The following is a 15,959-nucleotide window of genomic DNA, read 5'->3' as shown; positions in this document are numbered from 1 at the left end:
GTAGGCGTAATAAGCTATGGTGTCTACATACACATTCTTGGTTATTGCTGTAATCTGTTTTGACATTGACTCATTCATTTATAATGGTAATTATTTTGGTCCATTCTGTTTCTGTTTTTAATATTATTTTATTTGCCTGAAATAAAAGACCAAAATACAGATAGACACCCACACTGTCTTTTTGTCTTGTAAGAAAAGCACTCTTAAGATACCATACATTTTCTATCACCCAATGTCCCACTTTTATCTAAAAACTTATCTTCAATGGGGCAATGAGGTGCAGCAAATATTCACAGTAGCAACAGAGAGAAAGACTAAGACATAGACTGCAGACATACAAAAGGTTGGACGCACCATTCTGCCTGTGTTTCATTTTATATCCAGAGCAAATTAAAGCACACAACAGCAGCAAGCTGATCTGCCTCCTCAAGCCCCATTTGAGCACAATTCACAAAAAGCTACAAGCCATTTTCTGTTTGTTTTGTAGAGACAGCGGGTTATCAAGATCCCTTATGGCCAAACGCATGTGACGGGTTTTTTAATGTGCCCTTCTCTCATCTCTGCCACATACAGGCAGCAGTTGTCAAGAAGACAAGACACAACAGTATGGGACAGAAGCTGTTTGATGTCATTGTTAGAGAGTATGAATGTGTTTAAGTGTTTGACATCATGTAGGGTGAGCTTGTAGAGAGGTATACTGAAATTATCTCTCTCTGTTGTGCTTTCAGCTGACGCCAATAGGAACCACTATCTTTTCTGGTTTCTCGGGGAACAATGGGGCAACTGACATTGATGATGGTCCCAACGGACAGATAGAGTACACCATCCAGTACAACCCGAAAGACCCGGTAGGTTATCCATCCACCTGCATAATTCCTCATTATGCAGGCTATTGGTTTGGCACCATGGCTATGGCAATAAGTCAGGATTTGGTTTGTTAAAATGTAACATAACTAAGAGCAACAATGCAAAAAATCAACCAAAATTCCCAACAAACATGTTTATTGACATATTCATTTATTTGTATTGTTTAAAATTGACATCAGAGCAGCATTCAGGCACAATATTCCTTCAGTGCTCCGTGTATCTTACAAATAGTAGGAAAAATTACAAATTATTAAATAGCAAAAATTAACATAACGTGCAAGGATCATGTTACGCGTCGTCCAAGTAACTCAGTTGGGCTGCTGTTTTTTAGAAAAGAAATTATATAGAAAAATATTGTCATGTCGCCCAGACCTACTTGACAGGCTGCTATAAAATCACTTCTACTGCTTTAACTAAAAATATATAACTATTATAGTCCTCCAACTACTTGTGTCTTAGCTGGTCTAAACTCCAAAAAAGTGAAATATGAACTATTTATCCTGTAAGTGACTCACTGTGTGTGTGTGTGTGTGTGTGTGTGTGTGTGTGTGTGTGTGTGTGTGTGTGTGTGTGTGTGTGTGTGTGTGTGTGTGTGTGTGTGTGTTTCAGACAACAAACAGAACCTTTGACATCCCCCTGACACTGTTTGGCTCTGTAGTTCTCAGAGAAAGACTCAACTATGAGGACATAACACGGTACCTGGTCATCATACAGGCTAATGTAAGTGTTTTTTTTTATTTTTTATATTTGCCTGCACTTCTCTGTGACGCTATCAAGGACCAGTCCTGAGTATGATTGCTATAGTATTTTTTCATATAATTTAAAAAGTGGAAATTTTTGAAAGGTAAAGAATTGTTGTTCATTTTATGTAAATGTTTATTATCATGGTAATATTCATGTCTTGGACTATTTATGCTCTGTTGAGTCAGCCTTTGGGGGACTATAAGCACATCCTTAATTATCACTAATGTCTTTGTTTATGTAATTGTTTTCCTCCTTTTATTTCACAGCACTCTGTATGTTTTATTCATGAATTCAAGAATGATATAGTTAATTTCACTTAACATGCAAAACTCATGGGGAACAGAGGTAGAAGTTTGAAGGATCTAAACTGAGACATGACAGAAACATTTTTGAGTTGCAGATTGCGGCATTAGGGTTTTTGTCGTGACACAAAAAACCTTGCTTACAAAACCTTTAGTGCTCAACAAGGTGTGGCAAATATCCATATGTATCAAGGCCCATTTACCCTGAAAGCATCAGTAAAAGTCAACAGTAAACTGAAAGATTAATGTGTTTCTGACTGCTTGAAAGTCTGACATATTCACTGTTCATCTGAATACAATATTAAAAGTGTGTTGAGTGGCTGTGAATTTGCTGAATATCAATTCTTAACAAAGAGCACATGTGCTACCAGGGGAACAAACCCTTTGCATTTGGCTGACATTTTCAGCTGTACAGCTGTGTGAGAAACAATGTAGCAGTGATTGACTGAGCAACATCAACTTGTAATTTTATCTAAATAACTCTTGTAAATCATTCAGCCTTATATTTTACAGCTATAAATACATGTTCATTTTATTAGCTATGAAAATAATTCATCAACATTTTATAAAAAAATATGCTTGTTTGCTTTTTTTTTGCCGAGAGTTGGATGAGAAGATTAATACCACTCCTATGTCTACATGATAAATATGAAGCTACAGCCAGTTAGCTTAGCTAAAAGACTGCAAGCAAAGCTAACCTGGTTCTGTCCGAAGGTACGGAAATGCGTGCACTATCATCTTTACAGCTGACTAATTTATACAATGCATCTAGTTTGTTTAATCTGTACAAAAACTGAAGAGTAAAAACTAAAAGTTGGTGTTTTACAGCCTGGGTTATGCTGGAACTATTTCCCTCTAGGTCAGTTCCTAAGATAGCTGTTTCCAGTCTTTATGCTAAGATAACCTAACTGTGTCCTGGCTGTAGCTTCACATCTAACACACAGCTATGAGAGTGGTATCAATATATTTATCTCATTCTTAGCAGGAAAGTGAGTATGTGTATTTCATGTCAAAGTATTCACTTTAGTTAAATAATATGTCTGAACAATTGTACTTCTCTGGGAAAAAAGAGTGACAAGTTTATGATTTTTTTTCTGATAGCTTCAGTGACAGACAACATGAAATAATGTAAAGCTTGAATTAATAAATAATATTTTATTATTGTCATGCATAAAAGAAAATATGCCCAGCTCCCATAGTTTTACAAGACACCATTATTTACAGCGAGGGACCAGATACCAGAATAGCAACAAAAATGACTTATATTAAACAAATAAACCTTCTTGTCGTTTTCCCCATGCTTTAAAGACAAAGGTCGCCAACGTATGTCCATTCAATTTAAACAACCACTTTCCAATTTCAGGATTTTGAACAGACATTTCATTTAAGATAAGTGCTCTTAACTCAGTAATGAGGACAATACAAAAGAAGATTCATTCTCGACTAATTCAACCTTTTATCTTCTTGGATGTTTTTAAATCTACCAACTTCAAGGGCAAGGAGAAGGATTCCTGATCTTTTTAACTGAGCCACTAACGACCTATGACTCCTCGATAAGTTTGCTGTAACATAAAGTTCAGGACCACAATTCGTAATTTTGGTTTTGACAAAATGTCTTTTGACTATTTTTTGTCAAATCTTACAAGTAACTGACTTTTAATTGTGTGTATGCTGGAGGTTAAGTTAGAAGAAGTCAAATTACAATATATATATATATATATATATATATATATATATATATATATATATAGTAGTCCATGGAAAGTTGAATGCTTTAGCCCAAAGAAACACCTTTTTTTAATCCTGTTATCTGACCTATTAAACAAACGATTCCACAGCCTTATCATTTCACTTATTTTTTTCAGATAAGTTTTTTGGGCATTTTAGGCCTTTAATTCCACAGGGCTGATGAAGACATGAAAGGGGAGAGAGAAGGGGAATGACATGCAGTAAAGGGTCGCAGGTCGGAGTCGAACCCACGGTTGTTGCGTCGAGGAGTAAACCTCTATATATGTGCGCCTGCTCTACTAGTTGACCTAACCCGGCTACATCATTTCACATTTTCTCCTAATTGAACCATACTGAATAAGTGAATACAAATACCATACCAGTGTTATTTACAGTTACTGTGTAGGCTCTTGCAATCATTGTCTACTTTACATTCATTTTGAAATGCATGCAGTATATAATTAGATTCTTTATGGTGTCAGTCGTTGCTTGAAATTAACTGCTGGCCTCGTTATGACATCCCACGGAAACATGGATCTTACAATAAAGTGTACGAGGCACCATGTTTTGAAAAGATTATTTCCTGGCGGAGACCTCCATTTCTTCCTTTCACTGTCAGATGATTGACACTAAGGAGAGCATAGCATAATGCAGTGATAGAGAAACACTCAATTCATGTGTTATAGTAAGTCAAACAACAACTCAAACAAAATTAACTTTGTGTTTTATTTTTGTGGTTTACATTTTTTTGTTTTCTTTTGCAACATTGTTGATTGTTCGAGATAAATAATGAAATGAAATGAAATGAAATTATCATTCAGTGAATCCCGAGTTTCACAATTGTGAATCTTTGTTATTGTATTAATTATTCAAATACTTGTATTTATTTAATCTATTGCTCACATGCCTAATCTACTTGAATGTTTATGCAAAAAGTTAGCACCATTTGTTAGATACTAGTTCTTCCCTGTATGTCTGTCTTATCGAATTAATGTCCTTTAAGAAGCCATGGAAGGTGTTTCATTTTTTCAATGTTCTTTAGCCACTTATTTAACAGGGATATATGGGAGTAGGAGCACTGCAATATTGCACTGTTTAATTTGTAATTTAAACTTTATACTTTATTTGAGTTTATTTAATCTGTTGGTTGAATGCCTGTTATACTTGGTTTTGCTGCAAATATAGCTCATGCTAGTCACAATTTTATTATTGAATGTATTTCCATGAATTTGTAATGATTATGATGATCAAGGAACTTTGTTTGTACTCTCTATTTACTTTAATAACTTTAATAAAATATTGTTAATGAAATACATTATATTACTATATATTGGTGGTACAAACAAGCCCAGGGAGTCTGTGCTGGACGCATTAGAAGTCTGTTTATTTGCCCTTGATTAGGGATAAATTGACATGAAGATGCTAAGTCATGTAGACACCAGCCAGCAAGGCAATGAGAGTTCCCTGCAGCTTTGTTGATTTGATTTTCGAATATTCAGCAGCACTACATTGTGATCATTTTCTATTCTAGACATGAAGATAAAGATATGCAAATATCTAAGAAAGAAAGTGTGGTATTATCCAAAAGTAAAAGATATATGCTTTCTCTCTTACTGTCTAGGACCGAGCCCCCTATCCCAGTGAGCGCCGTACAGCTACCACCACTCTAACTGTGGATGTGCTGGATGGTGATGACTTGGGTCCCATGTTCCTACCATGTGCGCTTGTGGGAAACACCCGTGACTGTAATCCCATCACGTATAGGGCTAATGTCCTGGAGCTGACACAGCCGGTAAGTGTGTGCCTGTTATGTACAGTACCTGTATTATATACTGCATTGTATTTGCGTGTATGCTGCAGAGGGCATGTTTCTATTTGTGCCTGTGTTATAGGGTGCATCGCTGTGTTAGTTATTGCCATCAGCAGACAATGTTAGTGTGTGTGGGTGTGTTGAGTTTTACCCTTACATTTAGTGCACTTTTGTGACGTTTTGGCTTTTTGTGACGTTTTGGTCTTTACCATTACAGGCTTAAATTAAGGTTACTAATGAGAGCTGATCTCTTAGAGCTCATCCTCACAATTTTGTATGTTTTCTGCCTTTTTATACTTACCCATATTTAACAAATTCCAACACCATCAAGAACTGATGCTGCTCCCGTGTGTCTATAGACTTTAGTAATATTACACATTAATGATCAAATAATTTGTCAGCCCTTTGAAATCCAATGAAATACATTTAGTTTAGTGGGTTACAAATGGTTTAGAAACTTAGAGAAATTAGCCAACTTTATTTTGGTAACTCTTATATTGATAGACTGTGTGCTGTGTGACTTAAGCTAAGTGTTATTTAAAAGTGAGTCTGCAACACCGTGGTATGCATTTATGCTTACACATCTGTACACATCATTTTGCATTTGTATCTCGGGCATTTAGCTTATGCTGTTATCCAGAGCGACTTACAATGCCACTTTGTAAATGAGACAAAGTTGCTGCAGGCAAAATCCTCAACTCTGACAAGTCAGCAGAGCATTCATCCCTTACCCCAAACATCTTGATGGTGACAAGCTAGTAGTGCACCCCCTCCAATCTTTCAACCTACACACACATAGCCACACACACATTACAGTGTCAAGCCAGTAGAGCAGTCATGCCTAACTGGACATTGTCTACATCTTTTTGTTCATACTAACATCTTTGTCACAAACACACACACACACGCATGCACACACACACACACACACACACACACACACACACACACACACACACACACACACACACTCACACTCACACATGCTCACTTTACTCCAGACACACTGAGGGAACTCTTTCTCTGCCTTCAAACCTCTTCTTATCTCTCCTCACTCACACACAGACACACACCAAGAGAGACACAGCGAGGAACAACAGGAGTAAATCAACTTGTGGTTTTGAGGAGCAGCAAGTGTGCGCAGACAAGGACAGGGTTTACGATGGAGAGGTAGTAGAGAGGGGGGGGAGGGGGGGAGGAAGCGAGAAGTAAAGTCAGACGCACAGAAAAGTTATGTTGGAAAAATACTTAAGGGATTTTAAAACCTGAAGCAATGTCTAAAACATGTTGCATCAAACACAAAGATTGTTTCTCACATCAATATGCTCCCAATACACAACTGCTGCTGCCTCCAGATACTTCACTGATTCCAGTATTTGTAATCTTGCAACACCACTGCAGTAAAGAAAAAATTCAGACAAACTGTTGCTTTGCTTACCCTTTCTATTTTCACTCTTTGAATGAGACTGTGCTCCTTGTTCACTACAGGAGGTGGGGCCTTTACAGATGTCAGATTAAAGCTCATATTTAGGGATCACAGACATTTTGACATGTCATAGCAGGAAAAGCACAAGCGTATTTGATCAAATGAATGATGGCTGCATCCCATGTAGTTTTGACAGTTCCAGTGCCCTTGCATTGTACACGCCGGCTCTTTGGCATGGCTTAATTTATCATTGACCAAGCCACCGTTAATGTTATTCGGTACACCTATGCATCTCCTGCTATGACTAGTCAAAATATCTGCTGTGAAAAAGTCTGTTAGTAAAAGAAAATTATTTGGCAACAGACATACAATGTAATGGAGTTTAACCGTGTGCTACTCTTGAAACGTAGCACAGAAGCAGTAATTGTCTTCTCCATCTCAATGACACCTCTACTGCTGTGTGTTAGTTGGTCTGCACACATTTCAGTTCCAGAGGAGTTAGCAGTAATTTGATTGCTATTAAATGTCAAAGAGCTGGCATAAGCAGCAATATCCACAATAGCTCAACAGATGAAAAGGAGAACCACATATAGATAAACCAAGGGGATACATTAACTGTGAGATGCTCCACAGAAAACAATCATAAACTTAAACTAAACTCAGGTCATTTGAATTATGGCATGTTTATGCCAACAGCATGATCTCTCCCATTAGGTCCGCCTGAATGCACCTCTATCTTTTCAAAGCAGCTGTCTCTCAGGGGCCCTATTTGATTGATTAAGCCTAGACTTTGAAGTCATCCGACGTGAGTACTCTGATACATTCTGCATGAATGAACCCCAATGCAATGAATGTAGTTTATGCTCAGGGTTCAGGTTTGCTCCCCTCAAACTGTTGATGAAGGGAAAAGAGGACGCCAGGGGACATAGCAGGACTAGAGGATGGATGAATGGATGGATGAATGGATGAATGGATGAATGGATGGATGAATGGATGGATGGATGGATGGATGGATGGATGGATGGAAGGAAGGAAGGAAATTGCGATGAGAGAGGTGAAAATACAACACAAGTGGAAAGGACAGCAAAGAGCTGCTGTTGCTTGGATTTAATAAAAATGGCGAGGTGAAGTGAGGAGACTCAAGGCACTGTAATAGTTTGAGTCCTAATCAGACTGATACAATATGACAACCTCAGAGCCTTTGAGCCAACATAACTATTCTCTCTCTGTGTCTCTCTCCCCATTACGCACATACACACCAAGATGGTGGTCATTAATGCTGAGGAGTTGGCTGTCAGGCCACGTTCACACATGCACTTTAGAAATGTTGCTGCCTCTGCAACTGAAATTGAAAGCTGTAAGGGAAAAATAGATTATTGAACACAACGATAAACAACTCCCCCAAGACCTGACCAATCATTTAGTTTGTCATTACATCAGACTGGCAATTGATTGGCTACGAGTTACATTGAGATAAACAAACCATCAAAGACTACGGCACTATATGCTATAACTTTATTTTGTAGCTGCTTTCAAACATGGACTACAACTTTGCAGCACTGCGGCGCACTGCATTGTGTAAATTTGTTATTTCTTTTATGTGTGGGGGAGTGCTGTGTCACCGTTGCACCACAAAGCCTTGCCGAGCTCCCCTGTATAGCTCAGTGGTTGACACAAAGCCTCACCTGACCACGAGATGCCCTCAGGGATTTTCCCCTCCTCTTATTGACTTCCTCACTGCTCCCGGGATCAGCCACCTGCCTGCACAGCTGCTGCTCATTTGTTCATTAGTTCCCCAGTACATATAACAGGCAGTTTCCCCCCCACCCATTTGCCAGGTGCTGCTGCTTAGTTGTTGTAGTCGCTGAGTCATTCATGTTTGTTTAATGCCTGTTGCAGATTTTTCTGCATGCTGATTCTGCAGTGTTTGCTTGACTCATTCTGCCTGCCTGCATGTTTCTGACAGTAAGCCTTTTAAAGTCCAGGTAGTCAAAATTCTTTGGACACGCTTGTTTGCTGGGGGATCCCATATTTTGGACTTGTATCATGAAGTGAGTTCAGTTTTATCAGGCTCTCTTTGAGTTATCTGGTTTTACTAAACCTAAGGTTGGTAATTGTGGGTAACTTATCTCAAATAGTTCATGTACCCACTCGAGGCAGTGTTCAATAAAAATAACTTTTAGCGTTGCAATGAGTAGGCCTAGTTGATGAATCAATTAGTCAGTCAACAGAAAACTAATTGGCATCAATTTTCATAATCAACGAAACAATCACTTTACCCCTCCCACTGCCAACTCTTGATCCTAAAACAATAGGACATGCAGTTTTCAGATTGCAAAATAATTGTATAAAACAATGGATCAGATGAACGTGTTTTTGCTTGTTACATACCTAAGACTTCACTTAGTGTGTCTGAAAATATCCTCAGTCTCCAGGGGGTTAAAGCTATGATTCCAAAACACAATCACTGGTTGCAGCTTGTCAAATGTTTTGTTGTCTATGCTTGTGAATTTAGTAGAATTTAGCTTTTGTTTTTAACTGTTGGTTGGACAAAACGAGCCATTTGAATATAAAAACTTGGGCTTTGAGAAACTGTGAGGGTGTTTTTGTTAATCATTTCTGGACATTTTACAGTATAATCGATAATGAAGATATTTGTTATTTGCAGCCCTAATTGAAGTAAGCCACACTAGCGAGTCAGCATGCGCAATACGTATTGGTTAAACAAAAGCCCCTTTTGCACAGGGATTCCCCTTCATATTTCCGCCTTGAACAGGCTGTGTGAAGAGTGCTTAAGGTTGGGCCCTTTTAATAGGTACAAGTGTAAATGAGACAATGTTATTTCTTTAGCATTCTAAAGTGAGGAAATGAAGGAGGGAGGTCAAACTCTGGAGTAGGTAATGTGGGCATACAAGGGTCAAATTTGACTTTTCCCAGACATGATTAAAGTAAATGTATTGAAGCTGAGGTTGTTTCATACCAGTACTTAAACGTTTCACATCTTAAAGGAATTTCTTTTGGTCTTAGAAAAAGAATAACTGCTGTTGAGCCATCTTGAAAAAGCTGTCAGTGCTGGTCTAAAAACACAGATATTACCAATGATATTGATAGTATCCTGCACAATATCAGTGCTCTTAATTTTTAGGGTGGATGACACTTCGTAAGACTGTCTAATGTTAGAAATCATATGCTCTCATTTTTAAGAGTTGAACTCCTTACATCTCACATTTAACACAGGATCTTTCTTCCACTGCTCACTGTCACGTCTGATGTACAAGATGTTCTACATTGTAGAAGTATCCTCTGTGAAGTGGTGTGTAAGATGATTGCCATTGTCAATAACACAAATTGTAGTGTCAGTACCTCAGTGTTCTCAGAGACCTGGCTGTCTTTCTCGGGCTCCCCTTTTCATCATTGCTGCATTTACATCTCTCTCAGCTCCCCGTTACCCTCAACTCATTGCAGATTCATCTCTCTTGCATATATTTACACCCTCTTTTACTCCACTTCATTACTCGCCATAACTTCTTTTCTGCCTGCGTCCCCCTCCTCTCCTCTCTTAGTGACAGGCAAGGAGATATAGCACTGTAATGGCTAGTAGATTGTAAGTGATGCACATCAGGTGTGGTGGTAAAGTACTATATCAAAGCAAGTGTATGAACGCACTGCCCTGTACAGTGCATATGTGCGTATATACTGTAGGTGTGTGCTGGTGCATTCATGCACATTTGGGAATATGTGCAGTCTTTTTGGTGTGTTTGGCGTGACATTTTATAGCTTTAGTGATTGTAGATTTTATCCTATAGACATTTAATGGGGCTCTTCGTATTACCCACACCTCAGCATATTACACTATTATAAGTCAACATTATAGCCTGGTCACACTTGCATACAGATAGAGATCCAAACCTGTAGACTAATACTGTGTGTGTGTGTGTGTGTGTGTATACAGAGCAGGACGATACATATGCACAGTATAAATAGATCAAATTCATTGAATGTGATATTTTGTCTTATTCTACCTGTTTTTGTGTGCACATGCAGGCATGCTTTATATAGGATTTAACATATACCACAGTGTGTTTTTGCCAACAATTGATTATCCTGTTCCTCCTATTTAACTTTCTCTTGCTTTGCTCAGAGCTTGTTGTTACATAAATGAATAACTTAGGTAAAGCTTTTCTTAATACCTTAGAACAACTGAGGGGACAGACTGCCAAGAAATATATATTTTTAATATCCTTTCCCATTTTATTGGCTGTTTCTAAGCAATAGCTGTTTTTAATTAAAGGACCATTCCGGCGCAAAACAAACATAGGGGTTAGTACCCACTCGATCGCTCTCTGGGACATGTTTTCATGCAGATTGAATGTGTTTGTAGCTTGAAACAAGCTAGCGCGGACCACTGATCAGCTTACAACGCTAGTATTTGGGGCACAGGGAAAGTAAAAACAAATCGCTATTTATACCACTAAAAAGGCTCAAAATATCACCACACTTCAACAGTAGCATAATGAGGGTCCCTAAATGTTAAAGGAGAATTCCGGTCGATTGAACACGTAGCTCTGATGTTTTTAAATTTGGAGTGCCGTCAGTAGCGACAAAATGAAAACAATCGGTGCTGCCTACACCGTGTTATCCTCCTGCTAGCGTTAGCACCCAAGAGGCTTAAACAGGGCAAGTTTTAAACTTGTTTTTAGCCTCTTAAGATGTTCAAAATGTCATTAAAAGTGCCTACCCATGTGAAGTGATTCCTTCCGAGTGAACACAGTGAATCTGACTGCAGTAGATGTGAAAGAAATTCATAAAAGTTCTGCTAATTCAGCTCTGTTTAGTTTCGGTGTTGATACTGCAAGGAGTGCTTAGGGACCGTCTACAAACTACAACACTGAAAAGAGATGCAAACATATTTTTAAAAATAGGCATATGCTTATTTTTTAAAAGTGCTGTAGTACAACTAGCAGGAGACAAGTTATAATTGAGGTAAGTTTGGAGACTAAACAGAGCTGAATTAGCAGAACTTTCATGCATTTCTTTCACATCTACTGCAGTCAGATTCACTGTGTTCACTCGGAAGGAATCACTTCACATGGGTAGGCACTTTTAATGACATTTTGAACATGTTAAGAGGCTAAAAACAAGTTTAAAACCTGCCCTGTTTAAGCCTGTTGGGTGCTAACGCTAGCAGGAGGATAACGCGGTGTAGGCAGCACTGATTGTTTTCGTTTTTCTTGCTACTAACAGCACTCCAAACTTACAAACTCCTTTGTAAATTTTTGTGAATTCTCCTTTAACCGAACCATTAAGAACTTTGTAAGTGTACAGACAGTTTATTAAAAAGATAGATTATAAAGACAGTCGCGTTCTTGTATACAGGCGGCCGCCGTCTTGGGAGCTACTGTCTTTCTAAACTATCTTTTTAATAAACTGTCTGTACACTTACAATGTTCTCAATGCTTCGGTTAACATTTAGGGACCCTCATTATGCTACTGTTGAAGTGTGGTGATATTTTGAGCCTTTTTAGTGGTATAAATAACGATTTGTTTTTACTTTCCCTGTGCCCCGAATACTAGCGTTGTAAGCTGATCAGCGGTCCGAGCTAGCTTGTTTCAAGCTACAAACACATTTGATCAGCATGAAAACATGTCCCAGAGAGCGATCGAGTGGGTACACATCTGTTATTAACCCCTATGTTCGTTTTGCGCTGGAATTGTCCTTTAAAGCTGGCACTGTTGGTGAAAAGTTGAAAATGTTCAAGTTTGTTTGTTTGAATCGTTCTTTGTTTCACAGTGTCTTTCTTTTTTCATTCTCAAAATGAAACTACGCAAAGTGTAAGAAACGTTGTTACGCCACTGTGGCGCAAGTTCTCAATTACTGTTTTTGCTAGTTCTGATGTATTTCATACTAATCACTTTGTTTTGCCAGTTTGTTGAGTAATGGTTGTGATATTCAACTTGAATTCCCTCCTTGGTTCTGTTTCCAGAATAAGGTGAATCCTGTCAATGTGACTCCACCCATTCAAGCTGTGGACCAAGACCGAAACCTACAACCTCCCTCTGACAGGCCAGGGATTCTATACTCCATCCTCATTGGTAGATTTACATCTTGTTGGGTTTAGATTGGTTGGCACTAGTATTGAGCAATAAGGCAATATATACAGTGAGATAGTATACATTTGTATGCCATCTACAGATTTAGACCATTATACAGTCATTGTTGCAATATTGGATATTTGTATAATAGGTGCAAAAATGTAATTATGTAACTTAATTTGTAAGTATTTGTTTTATTAGCCGAAAAACTCTGATTTTTCTGTTTTTTAAACAGTTTCTCAGTTGATTTTACCAAATGTTTACTGAATTGCAATATAAAATTGCAAAAATACCATAATAGATTATTTTATCCATATAGCGTACTAGCTGGCACAGAAACACACAATCTCCCTGAGTAAAATGTTAGAAAACAAATACAGAGTCCCAAAAGTTGTCCTGAATGGTCACACAACAAGACATTATTTAATGGACCATTTACCTACAGCAATAAAGAGAACATTGTAATTCAGAGTGACATCAGCACATCTGTTCACATACAGTAGGGCTTCACAGAATCTTGTCAGTGCAGGTCTGTGTTCTCTAGGCCTAATTGTTAATAGAAGGAAAGGATTGTAAGGTTATTGAGGAAGGCACTTAAATGTTTAGATGCAGGATTAACTCAGCAGAGGAATATTGTGTGTAAAATAATTGTTCTTTCCAAAATGTAAGCAATGGAACTGTCTGCCTATTAATGCTTCATAAGTACCTTTTAGTTTAAAGTTATTTCTAGCAGCAACAGTGCGCATTCAGTGCAAGACATCTGGATTACGGTTTGAAATGCAGAACCACAAAAAGTTGACTTTTACTCGTGAGGATCTGCATAGTTGGTAAAAATGTACTGACTTGACACCGAATTGATTGCATTTCCCAGACTCCTCCTGTGAAACTAATCTCTGTCTGAGTAAGGATTGTGAGAGACAGTTTCACAAAGGGCAGTAGAATCTGTTGCAAGTCTGCAGTTCCTACACAATCTACATTTAAAAATGAAAAAATATTAATAGCAGTTTGGATTTAGCTCTCATGGCCTTCATAAGACAATATCTGAACAGTGGTTGGTAATTGCTGTGGCCATCAAAGGTTTTTCAAAGAGCTGTTGCAAAGCTGCTTGATTTGTGGACACAAGAACATACCTTAAGAAGAAGAGAGGCACTCGCACAAACATCCATAACCACAATTATGTGCACATGTGACTGTGTTGCTGCTCCTCTCATCAGGACCTGATTTCCCAACTAAGCAATGCAGCATAAGCACCACATATGTATGTATGTTGTGTGCATCCCCACCTGTGGAGAGCAGAGATGAGAAAACTGGGAGCATTAGCCATCTTGCTGTCTTGCCCTACCCCTCTCCCCTTTCCCTGTACTTTTTATACTTCCCCCTAGACACCCAGGCAAACGTACATTGATTCTTAAACCAATAACTGATGTCTCTCTCCGTCTCATACTGACACACACACCACCTTACTTTTTGTGTATTTTGTTTTTGCTCAGTTCTTACTGTTTCTCTCTCAGGCAAACCAGAGTCCTACGCAGAATATTTCAGCTTGAACAGAACCACAGCGGAGCTCCTGCTTCTAAAGCCCATCGATAGAGAACTCTACCGCAGATTTGATCTGGTTATCAAGGTGAGGAACACTGGAACTGCAAGCAGGGGGAGGTTTAACTTAATTTTCTCCCAGCATGTTTCTTATGGAAACAGCACCCTCCCCTTTCAATGTGTTTTTTGTTGTTGTACTGCATTTAACCCTCAATCATCCATTAAGCTGTTGATCAGTAAATCTGTAACCTTAGATAAAGACTAACTGTTTCTCCTCAATTTATTTATGCGGTGCTTTCTGGTTTCTGTCGATTAAAAGTAGTCTCCCCTAAACATATTAAGTGCCAGTAATTGTGAAGCATTAGAACTATCCCATGCTGTGTGAAGGTGTTTTTTGTCTAAATTAGGCTGGTAATAGAATTACACCAACATGCATACATCAGGTTCTGCTCCACTGAAATTGAAAATGCAATTTTTCCTCTTTTGGATGTATTTGCTGTAGTTAAAGGTGTGTATAGATTGGTGTAAATGAGTGTTCAGATATTGTGTATTATAAGATGACACTGTATTACAGTGCTGTAGGTGTACTCCTGGGGCTCAATGGTGTTTTAAGCCTCCAATGTCGCCTTCCATGCAGCTATCCCTAACCTTAACCCTAAACATAACCATTGCCGCACTGTCTGGGGGGCTTAAAACACCAAACGCCCCTCCTGGGATGGTAAAGCTGTTTGAACCCACATGATCTAATGAATGAGGGGTGAAGGAAGAGGAAGAGATATGAGGGAGCAAAACGGCAACAAGAATGAGATGTAGATGATAATGGCGAACGGAAATAAAATGCCAACAAAGGAGAACAGTACGTATAGTCAAGGGTTTTCAGATTTCAATAAACTTTAAATAGCTGAATTCTTCCTTCAGCTCCATAGGGACGGGATTACCTTTACAGGGGGAGGTGGGGAATAAAATATCCACTGTGCACCCCCATAATTTAACTCATCGTTCCGGACGGCATTTCACCGGAAATCGCAGGATATGGTCTGTAATAGATATGGACTCAACGGAAAGAGAAAGCCATGAAGCCTCCCCAAAGGGGGCGTGGGACAGTTGAGGATACTGTGTAAGGTGAATTTGATTCAAAACTCAGTCCAATCTTAATACATAGACATGAAGAAATGAAACACACATTTATATAATTCAGTGTGAGTTACACTTACTACGGATATCATTATTGCAAGTAAACGTTCATAAATCAGCTTGGAAATTATAGAAAAAAGACAGTTAATCCAGTGTTGTTGCCTGTACACCCATGGGTACATTGCAAACAATAACTGCTAAAAGGGAACTCGGCATACATTTAATGGTGCCAATTTGCTAAAATGTAAACAAATATAGGTTAAAAAAAATTTGCTCAACTGAGAATATGTACCTGTACCTACCTGTAGCAGATATTATA

The 15,959-nt window shown here is 38.5% G+C and overlaps 1 protein-coding gene across 1 annotated transcript in view; it reads left to right on the top strand.

Moving 5' to 3' along the window:
* Window positions 1–15,959, top strand: part of pcdh15b (protocadherin-related 15b) — a 150,020-nt gene that overhangs the window by 27,496 nt on the left and 106,565 nt on the right. Inside the window, exons 6-10 of the mRNA XM_078279089.1 lie at window positions 729–848; window positions 1,477–1,587; window positions 5,263–5,439; window positions 12,868–12,970; window positions 14,482–14,594. Coding sequence (XP_078135215.1) covers window positions 729–848; window positions 1,477–1,587; window positions 5,263–5,439; window positions 12,868–12,970; window positions 14,482–14,594 — 624 coding nt within the window. The remainder of the gene's footprint in view (window positions 1–728; window positions 849–1,476; window positions 1,588–5,262; window positions 5,440–12,867; window positions 12,971–14,481; window positions 14,595–15,959) is intronic.

This window comes from Sander vitreus, chromosome 21 (genome assembly GCF_031162955.1).
Source record: "Sander vitreus isolate 19-12246 chromosome 21, sanVit1, whole genome shotgun sequence".
NCBI classification, from domain to species: Eukaryota; Metazoa; Chordata; class Actinopteri; order Perciformes; family Percidae; genus Sander; species Sander vitreus.
Note: the sequence above shows the minus strand (reverse complement) of the source record. Positions and strands in the feature narration are given on the sequence as shown.